We start from the raw sequence: 24,293 nt of genomic DNA, 5'->3' as shown, positions 1-24,293 counted from the left end.
ACTAGTTTGGATCGTGAGATCTTTGGATTGTGAGAACTGTGAGTACTCTTTGGATCGTGAGATATATGGATCAGGAGAACTGTGAGTACTACTTTGGATTTTGAAGCCTTTGGATCGTGAGGACTGTGAGTACTACTTTGGATCGTGAGAACTGTGAGTACTACTTTGGATCATGAGATCTGTAAGTACTGCTTGGATTGTGAGATCTTTGGATCAGGAGAACTGTGAATACTACTTTGGATCTTGAAGTCATTTGTTCGTGAGAAATGTGTGAGTACTACTTTTGATCGTGAGTTCTTTGGATCGTGAGAACTGTGAGTACCACTTTGGATCATGAGAACTGTAAGTACTCTTTGGATCATGAGATCTGTAAGTACTCCTTGGATTGAGAGATCTTTGGATCAGGAGAACTGTGAATACTACTTTGGATCTTGAAGTCTTTTGTTTGTGAGAACTGTGTGAGTACTACTTTTGATCGTGAGATCTTTGGATTGTGAGAACTGTGAGTACCACTTTGGATCATGAGAACTGTAAGTACTCTTTGGATCAGGAGAACTGTGAGTACTACTTTGGATCTTGAAGTCTTTGGATCGTGAGAACCGTGAGTACTACTTTGGATCGTGAGATCTTTGGATCGTGAGAACTATGAGTGCTACTTTGGATCGTGAGAACTGTGAGTACTACTTTGGATCGTGAGAACTGTGAGTACCAACTTTGTCCGCTGAACAGTGTTTCAGCGGACAGTCCGCTCGTGTGTGGGCTTCAGCGGACAGTTTCAGAGGACAGTCTGACGAACAAAGTTTTTCGGAATTCCCGTTAGACAGTCCGCTGAAACTTGGTTTGAGCGGACAGTCCGCTCGTGTGTAGGCTTGTTCGTCAAACTAAGTCTCGCGCATGCTCAGAAAGAATTTACACGGCGAAGGTTGCATTGCAGTGTATAGGACGTTGTTTTTCTAGTCCCGTCGTACGTGCCGTTCACGTCATCGCGCACGCTTTCAGCGGACTGTTCGTTCATCGTGTGTGGTCAAGTCCGTTCATGCTAATTTTGAGCGGACTGTTGGTCGTACTGTTTGACGAACAAAGTTGGGCGAACAGTCCACCCGTGTGTACGCGGCCTAAGTACTACTTGGATCGTGAGATCTTTGGATCAGGAGAACTGTGAGTACTACTTTGGATCTTGAAGTCTTTGGTTCGTGAGAACTGTGATTACTACTTCGGATCATGAGATCTTTGGATCGTGAGAACTGTAAGTACTCTTTGGATTGTGAGATCTTTGGATCAGGAGAACTGTGAGTACTACTTTGGATCTTGAAGTCTTTGGATCGTGAGAACTGTGATTACTACTTTGGATCTTGAAGTCTTTGGATCGTGAGAACTGTGATTACTACTTTGGATTGTGAGATCTTTGGATCAGGAGAACTGTGAGTACTACTTTGGATCATGAGAACTGTGAGTACCACTTTGGATCATGAGAATTGTGAGTACCCCTTTGGATCGTGAGATCTTTGGATCATGAGAATTTTGAGTACCACTTTGGACTCTTTGCATTGTGAGAATTGTGTGCTTGGCATGGACCTCGATGCCGTTCCAGAGCAATGATGCAAAAAAAGGATGAAATGTGAGAACAGTATTTAAAGTGAGAATACATGACATTTTTTTTATTATACACATTGCACAGAACATAATAAAATGTCATCCAGTTAGGGTTTATGTGAACTTTGACCTAACAGTTTCCCACCACTCACATGAGTAAGCTAAAAACTCATTAATTCATTTTCATTACACTAACTCTGACTCAAAAAATCCATGATTGCCTCCATACATGTGTATCTGTTATCAGTGCCCATGTGTCTTCTGATGCTTAACTAGAGTGTCTTTGCGATTGTAACTCTTCCCGCACTCTGAACATGAAAAAGGACGCTCACCTGTGTGAGTACTCAGGTGTGTGAGGAGGCGCAGATGCTTTATGAAACCTTTCCCACACACTTCACAGGTAAATGGCTTCACACTGCTGTGTAGTTTTAGATGATCATCGAGGCTTCGTTTAATCGAGAAACATCTGCCGCATTCAGAACAAGAGAACGGCTTCTCGCCGGTGTGAACTCTCTGGTGGGTAACAAGGTCTTCCTTCCGTTTGAAGGATTTTTCACACTCCAAGCATGGATACCTCTTCTCTTCGGTGTGTCCTTTTTGTTGCACAATGAACTCAGATTTTGACCTCTCGCACTCTGGACTTGAAAACAGACCCTCACCCGTACAGTTTTTCTGGTGTCTGAGAAGTTGTTGTTGCAATATGAAACCTTTTCTGCACTTTTCACAGGAAAATGGCTTCTCCCCGGTGTGGCATTTCATATGGTAGTGGAGGCTTCCTTTCTGTGTGTAACATTTACCACATTCAGAACATGAAAACGGCTTCTCGCCGGTGTGGCTTTTCATATGCTTGTTGAGGCCTCCTTTCTGAGTGAAACGTTTCCCGCACTCGTTACAGGAAAACGGCCTCTCACCGGTGTGGACTTTTATATGGTCCTCCAGGATGGTTTTAGAGGAGAAACGTTTGTCACATAGAGAACAAGGAAAGGGCTTCTCACCGGTGTGAACTCTCTGGTGGTTAACAAGGTCCGCATTCCATAAGAAGGATTTCTCACAGTCCGAGCATTGGAAGACCTTCTTTCCCGTGTGGCATCTCATATGTACACAAAGTTCATATTTGGTTGTAAAAGATTTCCCGCACTCCGAGCACGACAATGAATTATCTTGCGCATGAAGTTTCTTGTGTCGGCTAAGGCTGATGCTATATTTAAAGCGTTTTCCGCATTGCGCACAGGAATACGGCTGCCCGCTCGCATGCGATTGCCGATGAATGTTCAGAACGCCTCTGGTTCTAAACGCCTTCCCGCAATCGGAACACTTAAAAGGCGTTTCACCGGTGTGCAGACGCTCATGTTCGACCAGCCACTTTTTTCCTCGAAAACTCTCCCCGCAGACCGTACAGGAAAAAGGTTTCTCACCGGTGTGCAGCCGCTCGTGTTCGATAAGCCGCCTTTTCTTTCCAAAACCTTTCCCGCACACCGTACAGGAAAAGGGTCTTTCACCGGCGTGCAGCCGCTCGTGTTCAATGAGACGCTTTTTTTCTCCAAAACCCTTCCCACAGACCGTGCATAAAAATGGTTTCTCGCCGGTGTGCACTCGCTCGTGTTCGACAAGTCGTCTTTTCTCTACAAAACCTTTCCCACACACTGTACACGTAAAAGGCCTCTCATCGGTGTGAATCATGGCATGTGTGAGAAGGTCCAATTTCCGTGCATAAGATTTCCCACAGTCTGAACATATATAGGGCCGCTCTCCGGTGTGCACCATCAGATGTCTTACAAGTCCGTACTTAAAGCTAAAACATTTGTCACATTGGGGACACGGAAATATCTTCTCACCGGTGCTTGTAACAGTAGGTGATATTCCAGGAGAGCATGGTTTGCTGCTAGAGGGATCCATTGATCTGGATTGATTATCAGTAACAGGATTTACTCCTGGAGGATCTTGGGCAAAGTCATTATCTTCTGTATTACAGTCCGGTGATAAAGTACGCTCATGCTCCGAGTTACTCAGGATATAACGTCCATCTGTCGGGAATAATGTTTTATTAATAACCAATAATTTTTCAGGTTTAACAATCAGAGTTATGCTTGTTAGTATAGAAATCAATGGTTTCTATAGAAATACCAATTACTGGTCTACCATTTATAGTCTAGTCTCCATTTACTGGTCTGTCAGTAATGCCGCGTACACAGGAGCGGAATTTCCATCAGAAAAATCTTGGATGTTTTTTTTTCTGACGGAATTCCGCTCAAGATTGGCTTGCATACACACGGTCACACAAAAGTTCGCTGAATTTTCGACCATCAAGAACGCGGTGACGTACAACACTACGACGAGCCGAGAAAATTTATTTCAATGCTTCCGAGCATGTGCCGAATTGTTTCCGAGCATGCGTAGGAATTTTGCGCGTCGGAATTGGTACAGACGATTGGAATTTCAGATCGGAACTTTTCCCGACCGAAAAACTTGAGAACATGCTCTCAATCTTTTTGCTGGCTGGAATTCCGCCAGCAAAAGTCTGATGGAGCATACACACGGTTGCATTTTCGGACCAAAAGCTCTCATCGGACTTTTGCTGGCGGAATTTCCACTTGTGTGTAGGGAGCATTATAGTCCAATCTGCTCTTTCTGGTCTACCATTTATGGTCTAGTCTCATCTTCCTGGTCTACCATTTATAGTCCAATTTCCTCTTTCTGGTCTATGGTTTATAGTCAAATTTCTCCTTTCTAGTCTACCATTTTAAAAATTCAGGTTCCTCTTCCTGGTCTAACATTTATAGTTCAGACTTCTCCTACAGGTCTACCATTTATAGTTCAGTTTCCTTTTACTGGTGTATCATTTATAAGTTGTTTATTTATAAGTTGTTGCTCTACCTGGTCTACCATTTATAGTCTAGTCCCCTCTTTCTGGTATACGATTTATAGTCCAGTCATATCTTCCAGGTCTACCACTTTTAGTCCAGGCTCCTCTTGCTGGTCTAATTATAATCCAGTCACTTCTTACTGGTGTACCATTTATGTTAGGCTGCTCTTTCTGGTCTACCATTTGTAGTCTAATCTACCCTTTCTGGTCTACCATTTAAAGTCTAATCTATGTCTGGTCTACTATTTATAGTCCAGTTTCCTTTTCCTGGTATGCCATTATAGTCCAGTCCCTCCTTACTGGTGTATCATTTATAAGACGGCCTGCTCTTCCTGGTATTCCATTTATAGTCCAGTCTCCTCTTTCTGGTCTACCATTTAGAGTTCAGTCATATCTTCCAGGTCTACCATTTTTTGTCCAGTCTCCTTCTGCTGGTCTACCAATTATAGTCCAGTCTCTTCTTACTGCTCTACCATTTAAAATCCATTTTCCTTTTACTGGTCTACCATTCTCCAATCTCCTCTAATTGGTCTACTATTTCTAGTCCAGTTTCCTTTTCATGGTATTCCATTATAGTCCTGTCTCCTCTTACTGGTGTATCATTTATAGGTTTGGCTGCTCTACCTGGTCTACCATTTATAGTCCAGTCTCCTCCTCCTGGTCTAACATTTATAGTCCAGATTCCTCTTTCTGGCCTACCATTTATAGTCCAGTTTCCTATTTCTGGCCTACCATTTAGTCCAGTCTCCTTCTGCTGGTCAACCATTTATAGTCCAATCCACTCTTAAGCCGCGTACACACGGGCGGACTGTATGGCCTACTTAGTCTGTCATACAATCCGACGGACAGTCCGTCATACTTTCGAATGAACGGACTTGATCACACACGGATGAACAAACAGTCCGTCGAAAGCTTGCGCGATGACGAATACAGCACGTACGACGGGACTAGAAATAGGAAGTCCAATGCACAGCAATGCAACCTTCCGCCGTGTAAATCCTTTCTGAGCATGCGCCATTCTTAGTCCGTCGAACTAGCCTACTGACGAGCGGATTGTCCGCTGAAACCAAAGTATGACGGACAGAATTTCGAAAATTCCGAAATACTTAGTACGCCAGACTGCACAAAAGTCCGCTGAAGCCCACACACGAGCGGACTGTCCGCTGAAATGTGTTTCGACGGACTAAGTACGCCATACAGTCCGCCCGTGTGTATGCGGCATTAGCCCTTGTACACACGGTCGGACATTCCGGCAACAAAATCCGTCTAATTTTGTCCGACGGATTTTGTCCGAAAAACTGGTGTTGCATACACACGGTCGGACAAAGTTGTCGGAAAATCCGATCATTCGGAACGTGATGATGTTATTTCGTTATGACGGGACTACGTTCAGGCTAGTAGCCAATAGCTTTGGTCTAGCTTTGGTCTAGGAATTTGATCTGAGCATTCTCTACAAACGATCGGACAAAGTCTGATCGGATCATGTTGTGGGAAAATTTTATAGCCCAGCTCTAAAACTTTGTCGGTCGGATATTCTGACGGAAACAGTCCGATGGAGCCCACACATGGTCGGATTATCCGACAACACGGTCCGATCGGACATTTTCCGTCGGAATGTCCGACCGTGTGTACAAGGGCTTAGGCTGCATTCACATCTGTACGATGTGCCGTTTTTTTTTTGTGTTTTTTGCTCGACAGATTAGGGCAGCCTATTAATTTGAATGGTCTGCCTGATTTGCCAAAGTAGCTTTTTTTTTTAAGCTTTTTTTTTATTCTAGCCTCCATTGACGGTCTTCCATTTATGTTCCAATCATTTCTTCCTAGTCTACCATTTATAGTGTAGTCTCCTCTTTCTGGTTAACCATTTATACTTAAGGATCCTCTTACTGGTCTACCATTTATAGTTCAGTCTCCTTTTCTTTGTCTATCATTTGTAATCCAGTCTCCCCTTCCTGGTGTCCCATTTCTGATACAGTCTCCTCCTCCTGGTCTACCATTTTTAGTCCAATCTCCTCTTCCTGGTCTACGATTTAAACTTCAAGCTTTTTCTTCTTGGTGTTCCATCCTCTTCCTGGTCTACTATTCATAGTCCAGTCTCCTCCTACTGGCCTACCATTTATAGTCCAGTTACCTCTCTTACCCGACACTATGATGATCCTGATTCTCCATCATCACTTTCCATCTGAAAATCTTTATCCGATAGAAGTCAAAAGAAAATACGAACCTTTTCTGCACTCTTTGTTTATTACATACCTGTGCTGATATTTAGAGAAGATTCCTCCCGGTCTACCATATTTTTATTCACAGTAGGCAGCTGATTACCCACCACATACTTCTCTTCTTTAAACTCAACTTTCATATCCATCTGTTCTTTACCCTAAATATAAAAAAAAATAACAAAACATAAAATGCTGAAGAGTAAATAATGTGGTATAGTTCTGGATAAAAAATATCACCCACCTGATGATGGTGAGGGGAGGTGTGACCTTCCTGTGTGGAATCCGGGGAATACAGAGGACGGGCACATCTCTCTGGTGGGTTCCCATTACTGGATCCATCTGTGGGAAACACACACACTGACTGAATACATTGTTTCTATGTGTTTATCAGATGATGGGGGATCTAGGTGGAGCCTCCGTACTGCTCTCTCCTTTACAATAAAGTCTCCTCTTACCCGGTGATGTGAGGGGCGGCTGATTGTCCATCATGACGTCCTTGTAGAGATCCTTGTGTCCTTCTGAAATCTCCTTCTTCACACCAATCTCATCCTCCTCCTCTTTTATTTCTTCCTTCACAATAAAACTTCTCCTGTTTCCACTCTAAATATCCAGAAATGTAATAAAATCATGAATCCATGTGTCACACACACATTGATACAGTCATCTTGTCCCATAATTCCCAGCAACGCTTACCTCCTCCATGATATTATCTTCTCTTGATGACTTCTAGAATCTTCTTGTTTGTCTCAGATGTCAGAGGGTGGGGTGAAGGCTCTGTTATGGGGGGGGGGGGGGGGGGGGGCAGTTGTGATATAAAGATGGATAGTAAAGTGAGAGTTCTAGAGGTGAATAAGAAGGGTGCAACCACCAAGGTCATCAGTGGTAAGGACAGCCATGATTAACTGACTTCCTTTGTCTGGATGACAACACGGATGTCCTGCAAGCTCTAGCAACTAGTGACAGAACAACCCCAGGTTGAGTTGGACACCAGAACTCCCCAACAACTCGAACTCGAAAAATTAAAAGTCACAATTTTTAAGGCTTATATGCAAGTTATTAGCCATAAAAAGGGTATGGGGGACATGTATCAGTGCAAAAAAATAATAATATTGTTTTTAAATAAGCAGTGATTTTAATGATGCTTAAAGTCAAACAATAAAAATGAAAAATTCTTTTAACTATAGTGCCTGTGAGTACCCTTAGTCTGCCTGTAAAGTGGCCCACCTGTACCATGTATAGAACCTGCTGCAGAAAAACTGACATGTATAAAGTAAAATGACATTTAAATTATATTTTCTCTGCGAGATTTCTTTATTTAGTTAACAATGGCTTGGGGAGCCAGTCTGTCTGATAAGGCCACATTTTGAGAACAAGATTAGAGATTTTTTGGATAAATCCTGGTGTCTCTTTGTCAGATTTTGGATGGAAATAAGTTTTGTACCACAGTGACCAAGCCTTATGTAAAGAAGCCAAATTATAGTACACTGAAGCCAAGATTAATGATTTTCTTTAGATAAAGTCTGGTCTCTCTTTTGCAAATTTTGGATAGAAGTAACAGGTGCGGAAAAGTTGGGCCCTGGGTGTTAGTGGTGTCTTCACACCATAACCCTTCACAGTTATCTTTGGTAAACGCAGGAAGTGGACTCTGCACTTAATAATTATTTCACACAGTTGTGGAAAAATGAGGCCTTGGGTGTTGGTGGTAACTTCACACCACAATCCTTCACAGTTATCCTTGGCAAACGCAGGATTGGACTCTGGTCTTAATAATTATGTCAAACAGATGCGGAAAAATTGGGCCTTGGGTGTTGGTGGTGCCTGTATACTGTAACCCCTCACAGTTACTCTTGTAGGGTGCAGGATTGGACCCTGCTGCTGCTGCAAAAAAATAATAATCTAATTATATGCAGCTGGCTGTCACACAGGTGCAGAAAAATTGGGCCTTGAATGTTGGTGGTGCCTCCACACCATAACCCTATAGAAGTACTGTTGATGAAAGCAAGAATTGGCCTTGCTGTAAAAAAATTAAATTATACGCATCTGTCAAGCAGGTGCAGAAAAATTGGGCCTTAAATGTTGGCGGTGCCTGCACATTGTAACCCCTCACAGGTACTTTTGAGGAGCGCAGGACTGGACCCTAATGTAAAGAAATTAAAATTATATGCACTTGTGTTGGTGAAAAAATATTTAGCCTTGGGTCTTAATTGTGCCCATGAAACCTACACAAAAAAAATTACTTAAAGATAAAATAAACACTCACAAAACTAGGTAACCTAGACAGTCTTGCAGAGATTCCAGATCCCCAGAAAATTTAATTAGTAACATCAGCATCAGGGGCTTGATAGCTGTTGCTAATCCAGGACTGATTCATTTTGAGAAATGTGAGTCGGTCAACAGAGTCTGTGGACAAATGCCCTCTTTTATTTATCACAAAACCTCCGGCAGCACTAAATGCCCATTCAGAAAGCCTGCTGGATGCAGGGCAACCCAGAAGTTCAATTGCATACTGGGCAAGTTCTGGCCAGTGGTCTATTCTCATGACCCAGTAACCCAGTGGATCGTCTACTGTAAAACTCTCCATGTCTGTTTTCGTTCCTAGATAATCTTCCACCATATGATGCAGACGCTGCCGATGGGATCTTGAAGCTGACAGCCCTGGGTGCTGAGGACTAAAAAATGTTTTAAAAGCATCACTTAGGCGGCCCCCTTCTCCACCACTCCTCCTTTGACCAACAGAAGCCTCAAAAATACCTTTTCCATTAGACTGTATCCTACCAGAGTCTGGAAAGGTGTTACATAAACTCCTCTTTAGGGCATCCTCAAGATATTTCATCCTGTGCTCCCTCTGCGAGGGAAGGATGAGTTCCGAGACTTTCCCCTTGTAACGGTGGTCAAGGAGGGTTGCCAGCCAATAATGATCCTTCTCCTTAATGCCACAAATTCTTGGGTCCTTTCGCAGACTTTGAAGAATGAGGGAACCCATGCGCCGCAAGTTTGCAGGGGCATGAGAATCAGAGTCCTCGGGGTCACTGAGGATTACACTATCTGGAACTGCCTCCTCCCAGCTACGTACTACTCCCAAGGTTTCTGGGGACTGAAAACCATCTTTTAATGATTGACATATGTCATCCTCTGCTTCAATGCCTCCACAACTGCCAGAATCCTCCTCCTCCTCCTCTTGTGTGTTCTGTGGCATTGCAAGAATAGTGTCTGCAAAAAGTGGGCCTTGAGAGGAAAGGAAGTCCTCCTCTTCCTCCCGCTGCTCTGCCTCGAGTGCCCTATCCATAATGCCATGCAGAGTATGCTCCAGCAGGAACACAACAGGGATTGTGTCACTGATGCATGCATTGTCACGACTCACCATCCTTGTTCCCTCCTCAAATGGTGACAGTACAGTGCATGCATCCTTTATTAGAAGCCATTGGTGTGGGGAAAAAAGGCCGAGCTGCCCTGAACCTGTCCTTGTGCCATACTCACACAGGTACTCGTTGATGGCCCTCTGCTGCATGTGCAGCTGCTGCAGCATTGCCAAAGTTGAGTTCCACCTGGTGGGCATGTCACAAATCAAGCGGTTTACAGGCAGGTGGAATTCATGCTGAATTTCAGCCAACCGAGCACTGGCTGTGTATGACCGCTTGAAATGGCTACAGACTCTTCTGGCCTGCCTTAGAAGATCTTTCAACCCTGGGTACCTGTTTAAGAAACGCTGCACCACCAAATTGAGGACATGTGCCAGGCATGGCACATGTGTCAACTCTCCCTGTTGAAGGGCAGACAGAAGGTTAGTGCCATTATCGCACACCACCATTCCTGGCTCAAGCTGCCGTGGCGTTAACCATCTCTGGGCCTGACCCTGCAAAGCTGAAAGAATCTCTGCTGCAGTGTGGCTCCTGTCACCTAGACAGACCAGCTGAAGCACTGCATGGCATCTTGTAGCCTGACTCATTGAATAGCCCCTTGAACGCTTAGGGGGTACTGGTGGTTCATAGGACAATTCAGCAGAAGAGAGCATAGAGGAGGAGGAGGAGGGGGTAGAGCTGACAGATCTCCCATCATCACCACTAGCTGTATGGAGACGTGGCGGCAAAAGAAGCTCCAGCACTGAGCCCTGTCCTGCATCCTTCCTAGTTGCAAGCAGAGTTACCCAGTGTGCTGTGAACGAAATATATCGTCCCTGACCAAGCTTGCTGGACCATGTGTCAGCAGTAATGTGGACCTTGCTGCTGATTGCCTTGCCCAATGATGCCAAAACATTGCCTTCCACATGATGGTAGAGAGCTGGAATGGCCTTACGTGCAAAGAAATGGCGACTGGGAACCTGCCATTGTGGCACAGCACATTCTGCAAATTCACGGAAGGGGGCAGAATCCACCAGACGGAAAGGCAGGAGTTCCGAAGCCAGCAATTTTGTCAAGCTGGAATTTAGACGCTGGGCATGTGGGTGGCAGGGTGTGTATTTTTTTTTCCGCTGCAGCAGCTGAGGCAGAAAAATTTGCCTGCTATACTCTACAGCTGGTGGTGTGCTGCTGGCAGACGCATTGCAAGGACCCGTGACCCCCTTTGCTATATCATCATCCTTGTCAGTGGAGGCCGCTAAGAGGTCATCGTGATATATAGCGGGGGTAGAGATGAAAGACGAGGAGTGAGAAGAATTGTGCCCCTTGTGTGTGGCTTTCAGGTGCTGTTGCCAACGGGCTGAGTGGTGGGAGTTTAAATGCCTCGTTAAACATGTGGTACCCAAATGGCTGGTGTTTTTGCCACGCTTGATCTGCTTGCGGCAGAGATTGCAAATTGCCACACTGCGATCGGCTGCACACGTGCTAAAAAAGGCCCAGACAGCTGAGATCTGGGAAGTGGGCCAGGTGATATGAGCTCCACGATCTGACAGAATAGGGTGGCTGCTCTCTACTCTTCTGTGGTGGCTGCCTCTGGAGGACGTCCTGCCTTGTTGGGGTTGTGCCTCACCCTCACTTTCCTCTTCTGCTCTATCAGGCACCCAAGTAGACTCAGTGACCTCATCATCAGCATCCCCTCTATCCTCGTCGCTGGAGCCAACTTGGCAACTTGACGGACCATATCCACCTTTGCCTGTGGACACAGATGCTGCTGGCCCCCTGATAGTGGCATGGGAACGTCTGCTTCTCCTTGTTGGCCTCCCGGACATGACGGGGGGGCTTAGTACACAAATTTATTAGATAATAGGAAATGAGTGATTGGATGCACTTCTTTTAATGAAATATGTGATGTTGGGTGCTGTTAAACACTGCAATACACTGACGCTAAACTATACTCACACTACACTCATACTACACTACACTACACTATACTCACACAACACTCATACTACACTACACTATACTCACACAACACTCACACTACACTACACTACACTACATTATACCATAGTTGCCAACATTCCCCAAAAATTTATTGGGGCCACTTTTTTTGTCTGTTGGTGGAGTCTTAGTATAATCAGGGGGCGGGGCATTTGTTTGTAGGCGTGGCGTAGATGTGAAAAAAAAGGGGCATGGTCTAAACTAAATATTGGGCATGGCTCAAAGGGGGTGTGTTTAGAGTCTGAGATGAAAGAGGGATGGGGGGAGAAGGAAGAGAGGGATGGAGAGAGAAAGAGAGAGAGATATGGAGGGAAGAAGCAGAGAGAAGGAAAGAATAAACATAAAGCAGATAAAGATACTCCAAGCACCTGGTGTCGGCGCTTCAATCATCATGGCACCATGGTTGTTATGGTGTCAGGATGATTGAAGCGCATTATTTCTTATGTTACATTGTAATATAAAATTAAATAGTTCAACTCACCATAATAACTCACCACTTGTCACCACAGATACAGCACGTCACTTGTCACCACAGATACAGCATACTTCTCATCACAGATACAGTTTGTCACTTGTCTCCACAGATACAGCACATTTGTCACCACAGATATAGCTTGTCACCACAGATACAGTGCGTCACTTGTCACCACAGATACAGCGCGTCACTTTTAACCACAGATACAGCGCGTCACTTGTCACCATAGATATAGCACGTCGCTTGTCACCACAGATACAGCACATCACCACAGATACAGCGCGTCACTTGTCACCACAGATACAGCGCGTCACTTGTCACCACAGATACACCACAGATACAGCACATCACCACAGATACAGCACATCACCACAGATACAGCACGTCGCTTGTCACCACAGATACAGCGCATCGCTTGTCACCACAGATACAGCACATCGCTTGTCACACAGATACAGCACATCACCACAGATACAGCACATCACTTGTCACCACAGATACACCACATCACTTGTCACCACAGATACAGCACGTCGCTTGTCACCACAGATACAGCATGTCACCACAGATACAGCACGTCACTTGTCACCATGGATACAGCGCATCACTTGTCACCACAGATACAGCACGTCACTTGTCACCACAGATACAGCACGTCACCACAGATACAGTGTGTCACTTGTCACCACAGATACAGCGTGTCACTTGTCACCACAGATACAGCTTGTTACCACAGATGCAGTTTTTCACTTGTCACCACAGATACAGCGCACTTGTCACTACAGATATAGCTTGCCACCACAGATACAGTGCGTCATTTGTCACCACAGATACAGCTCGTCACTTGTTACCACAGATACAGCTTGTCACCACAGTTAAAGCATGTCACTTGTCACCACAGATACAGCTTTTTACCACAGATACAGCGTGTCACTTGTCACCACAGATACAGTGCGCCACTTATCACCACAGATACAGCTTGTCACTTGTCACCACAGATATAGGATACTTGTCACCACAGATACAGCACGTCACTTGTCACCACAGATGCAGCGCACTTGTCACCACAGATACAGCTTGTCACCACAGATAAAGCATGTCACTTGTCACCACAGATACAGCTCGTCACTTGTCACCACATATACAGCTTGTCACCACAAATATAGCGTGTTGCTTGTCAACACAGATACAGCGTGTCACTTGTCACCACAGATAAAGTGCCTCACTTGTCACCACAGATACAGCTCGTCACTTGTCACCACAGATGCAGCTTGTCACCACAGATACAGCTCGTCACTTGTCACCACAGATACAGCTTGTCACCACAGATACAGCTCGTCGCTTGTCACCACAGATGCAGCTTGTCACCACAGATATAGCTCGTCACTTGTCACCACAGATACAGCTTGTCACCACAGATATAGCGTGTTGCTTGTCACCACAGATACAGTGCCTCACTTGTCACCACAGATACAGTTCATCACTTGTCACCACAGATGCAGCTTGTCACCACAGATACAGCGCACTTGTCACCACAGATATAGCGTACTTGTCACCACAGATACAGCTTGTCACCAGAGATATAGCGTACTTGTCACCATGGATACAGCATGTCACCACAGATACAGTGCATCGCTTGTCACCACAGATACAGCTTGTCACCACAGATACAGTGCGTCACTTGTCACCACAGATACAGCGCACTTGTCACCACAGATACAGCGCACTTGTCACCACAGATACAGTGCGTCACTTGTCACCACAGATACAGCGCACTTGTCACCACAGATACAGCATGACACTTGTCACCACAAATACATCTTGTCACCACAGATACAGCACACTTGTCACCAGAGATACAGCGCGGCACTTGTCATCACAGATACAGCTCACTTTGTCACGTTATTCGATCTCCACGCCATTTACAGAAGACCAGCTCTCGTGGAGGCCGAAGGGAAGAAAAAGAGCCGGAGCCTGGGTGGCAATGAAAGCGGCTGACAATAGAAATGGAGTGGCCACCCAGGCTCTGCCTTTTATTTTTTCCTCACTAGAGCTGGTCTTCTGTAAAATGGTGGTGGAGACAATTCACTAGTGACTTCTAGCGGCAGCTCTGGTGAAAATTCTGAAAACCGCCAATTTCCCATGAAAATTTCCTGGACATGATAAAACCGGGGCAAGGGTCTAAATACCAGGAATGTCCTGGGAAATTTGGGACTGTTGGCAACTATGTTATACTCACACTACACTCACAGTACACTATACTCACACTACATTGATACTACACTAACATTACACTATACTCACACTACACTCTACTCACACTACACTAACATTACACTATACTCACACTACACTCTACTCACACTACACTAATATTACACTATACTCACACTACATTGACACTACACTAACATTACACTCTACTCACACTACACTAACATTACACTATACTCACACTACACTCACACTACACTAACATTACACTATACTCACACTACATTGACACTACACTAACATTACACTCTACTCACACTACACTCTACTCACACTACACTAACATTACACTATACTCACACTACACTAACATTACACTATACTCACACTACACTGACGCTACACTATACTCACACCACACTATACTCACACTACACTGACACTACACTATACTCACACTACACTATACTCACACTACACTGACACTCACTCACACTAACTAGCTTGCTACTGAGCCCTCCAACTGCACACTGCAAAAGGTTCTGTAGGAAAGAACCTTTTATAGTATGGGATAGAACAATGAGCACTGAGCCATTGCCCAATCAGGGCTCTCACTGTGCTCTGTGCCCTGATTGGGCAAAGCCTTGCACCTGACCAGCAGTCAAGTGCATTGCTTCAGCCAATCAGGGCTGTTACAATGCACTTTATAGCACGCAGTGCATTGTGGGGCACTTGGCAGGCGAATATCCCTCTGAGTGCTCAGCAAATTCGTGTTTTTTGGCGAACACCCGAACGGCCGCTGTTTGGGCCCGAACTAATGTTCGGACCGAACAGCTCGCCCATCACTACTAGTAAGACCTCTAACAAGGCATGTTATCCTGACTGTAATGCCGCATACACACGATCGGATTTTCCGACAACAAATGTTGGATTGACAAGGAAAATAAAAGACCACCGCTCCAGGTCAGTTCACCAAAAGACTGCTCACTCTCCAAGCAGGTAAGGGTCCCAGGTGCAGGCTGATTGCACAAACCAAATAGATGAAGGATGAACAAACTCTGGACAGCCGCACTCCGGATCAGATGAAAAGTAAAAAAGTGCCTTTTATTTCTTCAAACTAAAATAACCTCACATCACACAAATAACAGCAACAAAGGGAGAAAAAGAAAAACAAAATCCTGACGCGTTTCATGCTAAACCTAGCGCTTACTCATAGCTGAGCTAGCTATGAGTAAGCGCTAGGTTTAGCGTGAAACGCGTCAGCAATTTTGTTTTTCTTTTTCTCCCTTTGTTGCTGTTATTTGTGTGATGTGAGGTTATTTTAGTTTGAAGAAATAAAAGGTACTTTTTTACTTTTCATCTGATCCGGAGTGCGGCTGTCCAGAGTTTGTTCATCCTTCATCTAACAAATGTTGGATGTGAGCTTGTTGGAGGAATGTCCGACCATGTGTGTATGCTCCATCGAACATTTGGTGTTGGACTTTCTGCCAACAAATGTTGCCTAGCAGGTTCTCCAATTTTCCACCAACAAATTTTTGTTGTCGGACTTTCCCATCGTGTGTACACAAGTCCGTCGCACAAAAGTCCATGCATCCTCGGAATCAAAGTACGAGCCGGAAGCACTCGGTCTTGTAAAAGTAGCGTTCGTAATGGAGATATCACATGATACGTTCGTAATTGTTGGCCAACATTTGTGTGTCCGCGTTGGAGCCAACAACCTTCTAACAAAATTCCCCGGTTTTGTTGTTGGAATGTCCGATCGCGTGTACGGGGCATAAGAGTACTCTTCTATATGTCGGCGCTGCGGGGTGGAATGATATCCTACCTGCATTGTTCCAACACCACGTTACCCATCAGACACCCAGGAGGCAGGAAGACCTCTGAAGCTTTTGTCAGGTAAGTAAACAACACAACCCTTACTAACCATCAATGTTATGGAGTTACATGCTAATATGTAACTCCATACCAACATGTCATCATGTGCACCAATGTAATTATGGCACAAACTAAATACCAAATTATGAGGCGTCATAGACCACTGAGCATCAACATTTAAGGGGTCACCTACTCCTTGTCACTACACTCCAAACTGTCCTTTATGTTGCACACTCCTGACCACTGTACTGTAGACATTGAGTTGTATATTTTATAGTCATGGCTTACCTCTGCATAGTCTATCCCCCCTTCAACCCATCATGAATGCTACTGCCAGACTCATCCACCTTATCAATCGCTCTGTGTCTGCTACTCCTCCCTGTCAATCCATCCACTGGCTTCCAATCACCCAGTGAATTAAACTCAAAATGCTGACTACTATTTACAAAGCCCTCCACAATTTAGCCCCCAGCTACATCACTAGCCTAGTCTCAAAATACCAACCCTACCGTTCTCTACACTTCTCTCAAGACCTCCTGCTCTCTAGCTGCCTCGTCACCTCCTGCCATGCTCGCCCTCCAGGACTTTTCCAGAGCCTCTCCAATCCTATGGAACTCCTTACTCCAATCTGTCCGACTAGCTCCTACTCTATTAGCTTTTAGAAGATCCCTGAAAACCCTCCTCTTCAGAGCAAGATAACACGGGCTTAGAAGCTGAACTGAAAGTATTGAGTGGTGGCTGCAATAAACCACATATGCTTGCGAATAATTTCTGTCAATTTATTGTAAGAAGGATGATAAAAACAGTACAAATATTGCATAGTTGTGTTAATGTTACCACACTGGCTACGGAGCTGACTGGGGCACTGATGGATTAAAGGGTCAGGCTGGGAGGATCCAATGGTGGAATGCCGACCTTGGATGCCGCGATACAAGCCGAATCAGTGTGTGGAGTGTCGGGTCCGCCGGCAGACGAAGATGGTATCGCTGACACTGGCAATGTAGATGTTCCCACAGCTGACTGTATCCAAGGAGGAGACGCCGTGGTGAGCGGCGAGGAGGAAGGCATCAACGAGGTCCGGACCGAAAGTGATGTGTCCAAAGGAAGCAGATGAGGTCAGGCTGTTGCTGTGACTACCGATTTTGCACGGATGTGCTTTATCAAGCCACTGACATATCAGCTAACGGGCACCTGCAGAACATAGATGGCAAACTCCATGGAGCATGTGATAAATTGTTTTATGTAGGATATTTTACCTTTATTGTCACTTATTTCAGCCCATCCATGGGGGATAAGTTGGCATGTGTCATGGTTATGCAATAGAGTTCGTCTGCTTACCTGTCTCCATGTGTTCATTTCTAGAGACCAGCCGACCCTCACCTGACTGCTTTTATAATCCATCCTCTGGCATGGCTCCACCCTAGCTCCTATCAGAGAACTCTATATTAACCTGTGCACTGCTAGCCAACCCTGCTGATCAACCTTTGTGTGTTAGCTTCCTGTTTCCTGCCGTGTGCTCTTCTATTGTTTTCCGTTACCGACTTTGGCGTGTCCTTGACTATCCCTGTTTGCCTGTGATCCTGACCTTTTGACGTGTCCCCGACTTTTCCTGTCTGCTTGTGGCCCCGACCTTGGCTTTGTCCCTCACCATCCCTATCCTCCTGTTTGCCTACTGTGGGTGTGAGCTGGGGGACCCTGGGGGTCGCGACCTGGAGCCAGTTGCAGCCAGGTCCATCCTCACCACTCGAGGCTCTGGTGAACACCTGCTGGCTCTTAGACTCTGCGCCCCAGGGAATCTTACGCTCTAACCCCGGTGGGATCCATCTTGGTGTTCTGGCGGCCCTGCCTTCCTATCACCTTGAACCCCGTCCACAGCAGTCAGCCATAGGGTCCACAACCTTGCGGTGCACTCCTAATCCCTACGGGGTGCATCTGTCACCTGGCCTCAAGGTGACCTGACAGCATGTAAGACATCCCCTTTTCCTGCATTGGAAAATGCCAACTCTGTTATTGAAATAAGATCTAATACTATATTGGGTTTTTCTTATTTGTCATAGATAACTTACTGGGGGCTAAGAAGTTTTTCAATGTACGAGCCCTCCTAAACGTGACTTGGGGGGCCGAAGATAGTATGGGAGCCAATCTCTGATCTAACTTTAAAATGCCATAATGTTTATTTAAAATTTTTGAATTGGATCTGTATTAGTCATTAAACATACTAATAAATCTTATTATTATTATTATTGCCTTATGCCGCGTACATACGGTCAGAATTTCCAACAGAAATAGTCAGATGGGAACTTTTGGTCGGATATTCCGACCGTGTGTATGCCCCATCAGACTTTTTCTGTCGGAATTTTCGACGGACTTAGATAGAGAACATGTTCTAAATTTTTCTGTTGGAAATGCCAATGGAGGTTATCCCGTTGGCAAGTCCGAACGAGTGTACGCGGCATCAGTATTGTTTGATGGAGTGTTCCTATACTTTTTGATATGCTGGGGGGTTTAGATTTTTATCAAATGCTTCTTTCACCAGTGCAGAAGGATATCCTTTGTCTTCAAATTTTTTGGACATCAAAGCTCCCTGTGTAACTTAATCCTCCATTTTGGTACAATTTCTGCACAACCTATTGAATTGTCCTCCAGGAATATTCCTTATCCAGGCTGGTTGGTGACACATGGTTTTATGTCTATAAGTATGAATATAGATGCTACAGTATATATGTGTGTGCATATCGATATTCATATGGCGTTTGTAATTTTAAAAATGTAAGCGACACCTAATGCCGCGTACACACGACCGGACTTAGGTCCGACAGACTTTCGACTGAGTTCTGACGGAGTTCTGACAGAGTTCTGACGGACTTTCCGAATGAACGGACTTGGCCACACACAATCACACCAAAGCCCGACGGATTCGAATGTGATGACGTACGACCGGACTAGAATAAGGAAGTTCATAGCCAGTAGCCAATAGCTGCCCTCGCATCGGTTTTTGTCCATCAGACAGGCACACACACGAGCGGATTTCTCGGTAGGAACTGGGTCCGGCGGAGTTCTTTCGGAAAAATTTGAAACATGTTCCATTTCTAAAGTCTGTCAGACTTCTGCAAATCAAAAGTCCGCTGCAGCCCACACACGATCGAATAGTCTGCCGGAATCATTCCATCAGACTTTTGATGTTGAAAAGTCTGGTCGTGCCCCCCATTGGAGGGGGTGGTGGAAGAAGGGCCTGCCCTCCGGACACGACGAGGGAACGAGTTGCCTGGTCCTGGAACCAGTCTCGATACCATCCCCTACGCATATTCCCTCCTTTTTTTTCTTCTGTTTATTATAAGTATAATGTGCTGGCTGGCCCTTTGGTTTTACATTCATGTTTGTACCCCCTGCGAGGGCGCACAAGGAGCAGATTGTAGTCTCTTGTTTATTTCTGTTTGTTCAACTTTTCAATAAAAATATTGAAACAGAAAAGTCTGGTCGTGTGTACGTGGCATAATAGTTTATGTCTTCAATGGACAAGGGATCTGATCGGTTAATTGGCTCAGACCTTCTTTGAATCTCTGCCCAGTCCCACTCCGGCATTTGGTTTATAAGCTTCTGTTAGCCGATATTCCCGTGACTTGATAAAGCGCACGGGCGCGAAAACCGGTAGTCACGGCACCAGGGACGTTTGAGTTCCAGGCTGCTTCCTTTTGGACAGGTCCCTTCCAGGTCTGGACCTCGGTGACGTCTTCCTCCTTGCCGCTCACCACGTCGTCTCCTGCTTGGATACAGTCAGCTGTGGGAACCTGTACATTGCCAGCGTCAGTGATACCATCATCGTCTGCCCGCGGGCCCGACCGGCACACACACACACACTGATTCGGCTTGTATAACGGCATCCCACCATTGGAATCCTCCCGGTTTAAAACTTTAATCCTTCAGTGCCCCAGTCAGCTCCGTAGCCGGTGTGGTAACGTTAACACACCTATGCAATATTTGTAGAGTTTTTATCATCATTCTTACAATAAATTGCCAGAAATTCTTTTAGAACATATGTGGTTTATTGAAGCCACCACTCAATACTTTCAGTTCATATTATCGTTAGCATTTCATCATCCAATCCCATGCCATCAACTTTTTTCTCTATCCTCTTCGGAGAAGCCTATCCTGCCCACACCTAACAACTGTATGTCTATTTTCTCCATCAGCTCATCCCCCAACAGTTATTACCTTTTGTTTCACTTGACCCTCCCTTCTAGATTGTAAGCTCTAAGGAGCAGGCCCATCTGATTCCTCCTGTATTGAATTGTGTCGTAGACAGTAACTGTACTGTCTGCTCTCATGTTGTAAAGCGCTGCGCAAACTGTTGGCGCTATAAAAATCCTGTATTATAATAATAATGACCATTACACAATGTGCACTATGCTATACGTTTCATGTTATTAATAATAATAATAATAATAGAAGGTATGTGAGTAGGGTATCTATTGAGTCACGGGCAGAGCGAAGAGATGGAATAAGACCATTGGTCTTCAACCATTGAGTTGGGCATAATATAATAATAATTTGTAATTATAATAATACTAGAAGGCAACTGAATAGGATGTGTAGTGGGTGGTGGGTATAATAATATTTATTTATAATATTAATACAAGGTTTTGAGTAGGTGGCGGGGGAGTGAAGAGATGAAATAAGAGTAGAGTTGCCACCTCATCCCTTTAAACCAGAACACCTTTGAATTACACAGGTTCTGAGGCTAATTAAATGCAGATAAGGCACCAAGTGAGTTTAATTACCACCTTAATCAGCCACAGAACCTGTGTAATTAATATGTGTTTGGGTTTAAAGGGATGAGGTGGCAACCATAAATAAGAGACATACTCACCAACAACTTCTTCCTCGTCTGTGGGCAGACGTTAGTTTACCCTAGAAATACCCCACCCACTTCCTCCATGTGATTTCAGTGTGGTGCCAGTATCCAACATGGCCACCAGAGGAGCAGGTAGACCAACGCACATGCTCTATAGTGTCATGTGATCTCACCCTGGCGATGACCATTTTCTTGTAGCCAGTTTGTGATTAGCCCCTCCCATTCTCTGTACATTAACCCCTCACTGTCTAATGGTTTCTCTCACACAACATGGGTCTTTTCTCCACCAGTAAATTCAGAGTTTAGTTGATTTAATACTATATGTCCTGTAGTTGGTGTGCTCATCCTTATGGCAAGGCACTATGACATGGCCCCATGTACATCTAAATGTACTTCTGTTTTTAACAAGAAACAGATTATTATTTATATTGTCACACTTATCTGCACCTTGTTCCAGTACCAGGTTTTTCCCTCTGTACGAGCCTCCAGCCAATCCATTCCCAAAAAGCTTGTGTACCTGTTGTGTGGTGTTCAGACAACGCGTAAGTACACTAGCTACTGGAGCCCTTGTGCCTCCTGGAGCTTTCTCTATGAGCCAGTGAATGCTGAACCCCAGCGCTGCAAGAGGTTATTACTGTTCTGCCACATAAACACGGTCGAAATTTCCGACAACAAATGTTCGATGTGAGCTTGTTGTCGGAATATCCGACCGTGTGTAGGCTCCATCGGACATTTGCTGTCCGAATTTCCGACAACAAATGTTTGAGAGCTGGTTCTCAAATTTTCTGAAAACAAAAATTTCCGACAGTGTGTACACAATTCCGACGCACAAAATTCCACGCATGCTCGGAATCAAGCAGAAGAGCCGCGCTGGCTATTCAACTTTTTTTTTTTTCACGGCTTGCCATATGTGTTGTACGTCACCGTGTTCTTGATGTTCGGAATTTCCGACAACATTTGTGTGACCATGTGTATGCAAGACAAATTTGAGCCAACAGCCGTCGGAAGAAAATACGCGGTTTTGTTGTCGGAATGTCCAATCGCCTGTACGCGGCATTACAGTGTTCCCAACACCTCAGCGCTGCAAGTTCAAGTACACCCCAGTTACCCCTAGCCCTTCACTCCCGAGAGACTCCTTATGTGTCTAACCTATTCTTTACTCTTTACTCCGAGAGAATCCTTGTGTGCCTGACCTACACTTCACTCCAAAAGACTCTTTGTGTGTCTGACCTACCCTTTACTCCAATAGACTCCATGTGTGCCTGACCTACACTTCACTCCGAGAGACTCCTTGTGTATCTGACCTACCCTTCACTCCGAGAGACTCCTTATGTCTTTGACCTATACTTCACTCCAAGAGACTCCTTGTGTGCCCAACCCACTCTTCACTCCGAGAGACTCCTTCTGTGCCTGACCTACTCTTCACTCCGAGAGGCTCTTTATGTCTCTGACCTACACAAGAGAATCCTTGTGTGTCTGACCTACTCTTCACTCCGAGAGGCTCTTTATGTCTCTGACCTACACAAGAGAATCCTTGTGTGTCTGACCTACTCTTTACTCCGAGAGACTCCTTATGTCTCTGACCTACCCTTCACTCCGAGAGACTCTTTATGTCTCTGACCTACCCTTCACTCCGAGAGACTCTTTATGTCTCTGACCTACCCTTCACTCCGAGAAACTCTTTATGTCTCTGACCTACACAAAAGAGATTCCTTTTGTGCCCAACCCACTCTTCACTCAGAGACTCTTTCTGTGCCTGACCTACTCTTCACTCCTTTTGTGCCTCGCCAACTCTTTACTCTGAGTAGCTCCTTGTGTATACCAATGTGCTAATATGAGCTGCTGTAACACATTTTCTCCTCTGTGAGTCAGTGAATGCTGAACCCTAGTGCTGCAAGGGATTTTTTTTAATTATTGTTCCTGTGTTTTTAGCACCCCAGGGCTGCAAGTGAGAGTGCTGGAAGGTAGGAGCCCTGCCTGAATTAATGGTCTTTTGCTGACCAGCCACCTTTTTTTCATTTCTTCCTGAAAACGGATGTCAGTCTGGAAGGCCAGGGAGACAAGGTCATGCAGATTGGTAGGGATTTCACGGCCTGCCAATTCATCTTTGATACATTATGCCAGACTTTGCCAAAAGCTGGTTGTAGGGGCTTCATTGTTCAAGGGCAAGTGTGCGAAATTGAATGGCATACTGCCTTACTATACAAGTGCTTTGACGGTGTTGAAGCACTTGCTATGGACCTTGCTCCAGTGAGCTCACCGAAAAGTGTGATTAATGCAGCTATCCTACTAATCATTCTGGTCATCTGGATGACCGTGTCTCTCTGGTCATTGAGATTGATATCCACTTTTAGGAGCAATCCCAAGAAAGGGGATCTAAATTCCAATTCATATATTCACATACTAAGGTGAATTTTGGGCAGGAGCCAATTAACCTACCAGCATGTCTTTTAAGTGTGGGAGGAAACCAGAGTACCCAGAGCAAAACCATGCAGACATAGGGAGAACATGCAAACTCCAGGCAGATAGTGCCATGGTTGGGATTCAAACTGACAACCTTAGTACTGCCAGATGGAGGAGCTAACCTCTTAGGTACAGCTGTCAATTTTATCTTAGCTTCCCCTAATGCCGCATACACACGATCAGACTATCCGGCGGACAACCCGCCGGACTTTGCAACAGAGGTCCGCCGGACTTTCTGAACGAGCGGACCTGCACACACACGCCCACACACGACCGGACTTTTCTGGCGGACAATCGGCCGGACTATGGCTGGAGTCCACCAGACCTTTGAAATGAACGGACTTGCTCACACACGGAGAAAAGTCAGTTCATTTTGAACATGGCTCCAGGTAAACGGGACTAG

The 24,293-nt window shown here is 45.1% G+C and overlaps 1 protein-coding gene across 3 annotated transcripts; it reads right to left on the bottom strand.

Annotated features, from left to right (window-relative positions):
- Window positions 1-1,630: 1,630 nt before the first annotated feature.
- LOC143955548 (zinc finger BED domain-containing protein 6-like) lies at window positions 1,631-22,148 on the bottom strand. Of its 3 annotated transcripts, none has more exons than XM_077465601.1 (6): window positions 21,443-21,540; window positions 7,369-12,252; window positions 7,131-7,275; window positions 6,917-7,014; window positions 6,710-6,833; window positions 1,631-3,617 (listed from the first exon to the last, which is right to left on the bottom strand). In XM_077465601.1, the coding sequence occupies exons 2-6, from the start codon at window positions 7,375-7,377 to the stop codon at window positions 1,837-1,839; spliced, it is 2,157 nt and encodes a 718-aa protein (XP_077321727.1). In that variant the 5' UTR covers window positions 7,378-12,252; window positions 21,443-21,540; the 3' UTR covers window positions 1,631-1,836. The 3 variants fall into 3 exon arrangements, with proteins under 3 accessions (XP_077321727.1, XP_077321728.1, XP_077321726.1); XM_077465602.1 differs by having other exon boundaries at window positions 7,369-7,449; window positions 21,443-21,528; XM_077465600.1 differs by lacking the exons at window positions 1,631-3,617; window positions 6,710-6,833; window positions 6,917-7,014; window positions 7,131-7,275 and having other exon boundaries at window positions 7,375-12,252; window positions 21,443-22,148.
- Between the last annotated feature and the right edge of the window lie 2,145 nt (window positions 22,149-24,293).

Source organism: Lithobates pipiens, unplaced genomic scaffold (assembly GCF_037356315.1).
Source record: "Lithobates pipiens isolate NorthernLeopardFrog02 unplaced genomic scaffold, aLitPip1_a1.2 Scaffold_35, whole genome shotgun sequence".
In the NCBI taxonomy this organism is placed as follows: domain Eukaryota; kingdom Metazoa; phylum Chordata; class Amphibia; order Anura; family Ranidae; genus Lithobates; species Lithobates pipiens.
The sequence above is the reverse complement of the archived record's forward strand: the minus strand, read 5'-3'. Positions and strand labels throughout refer to the sequence as shown.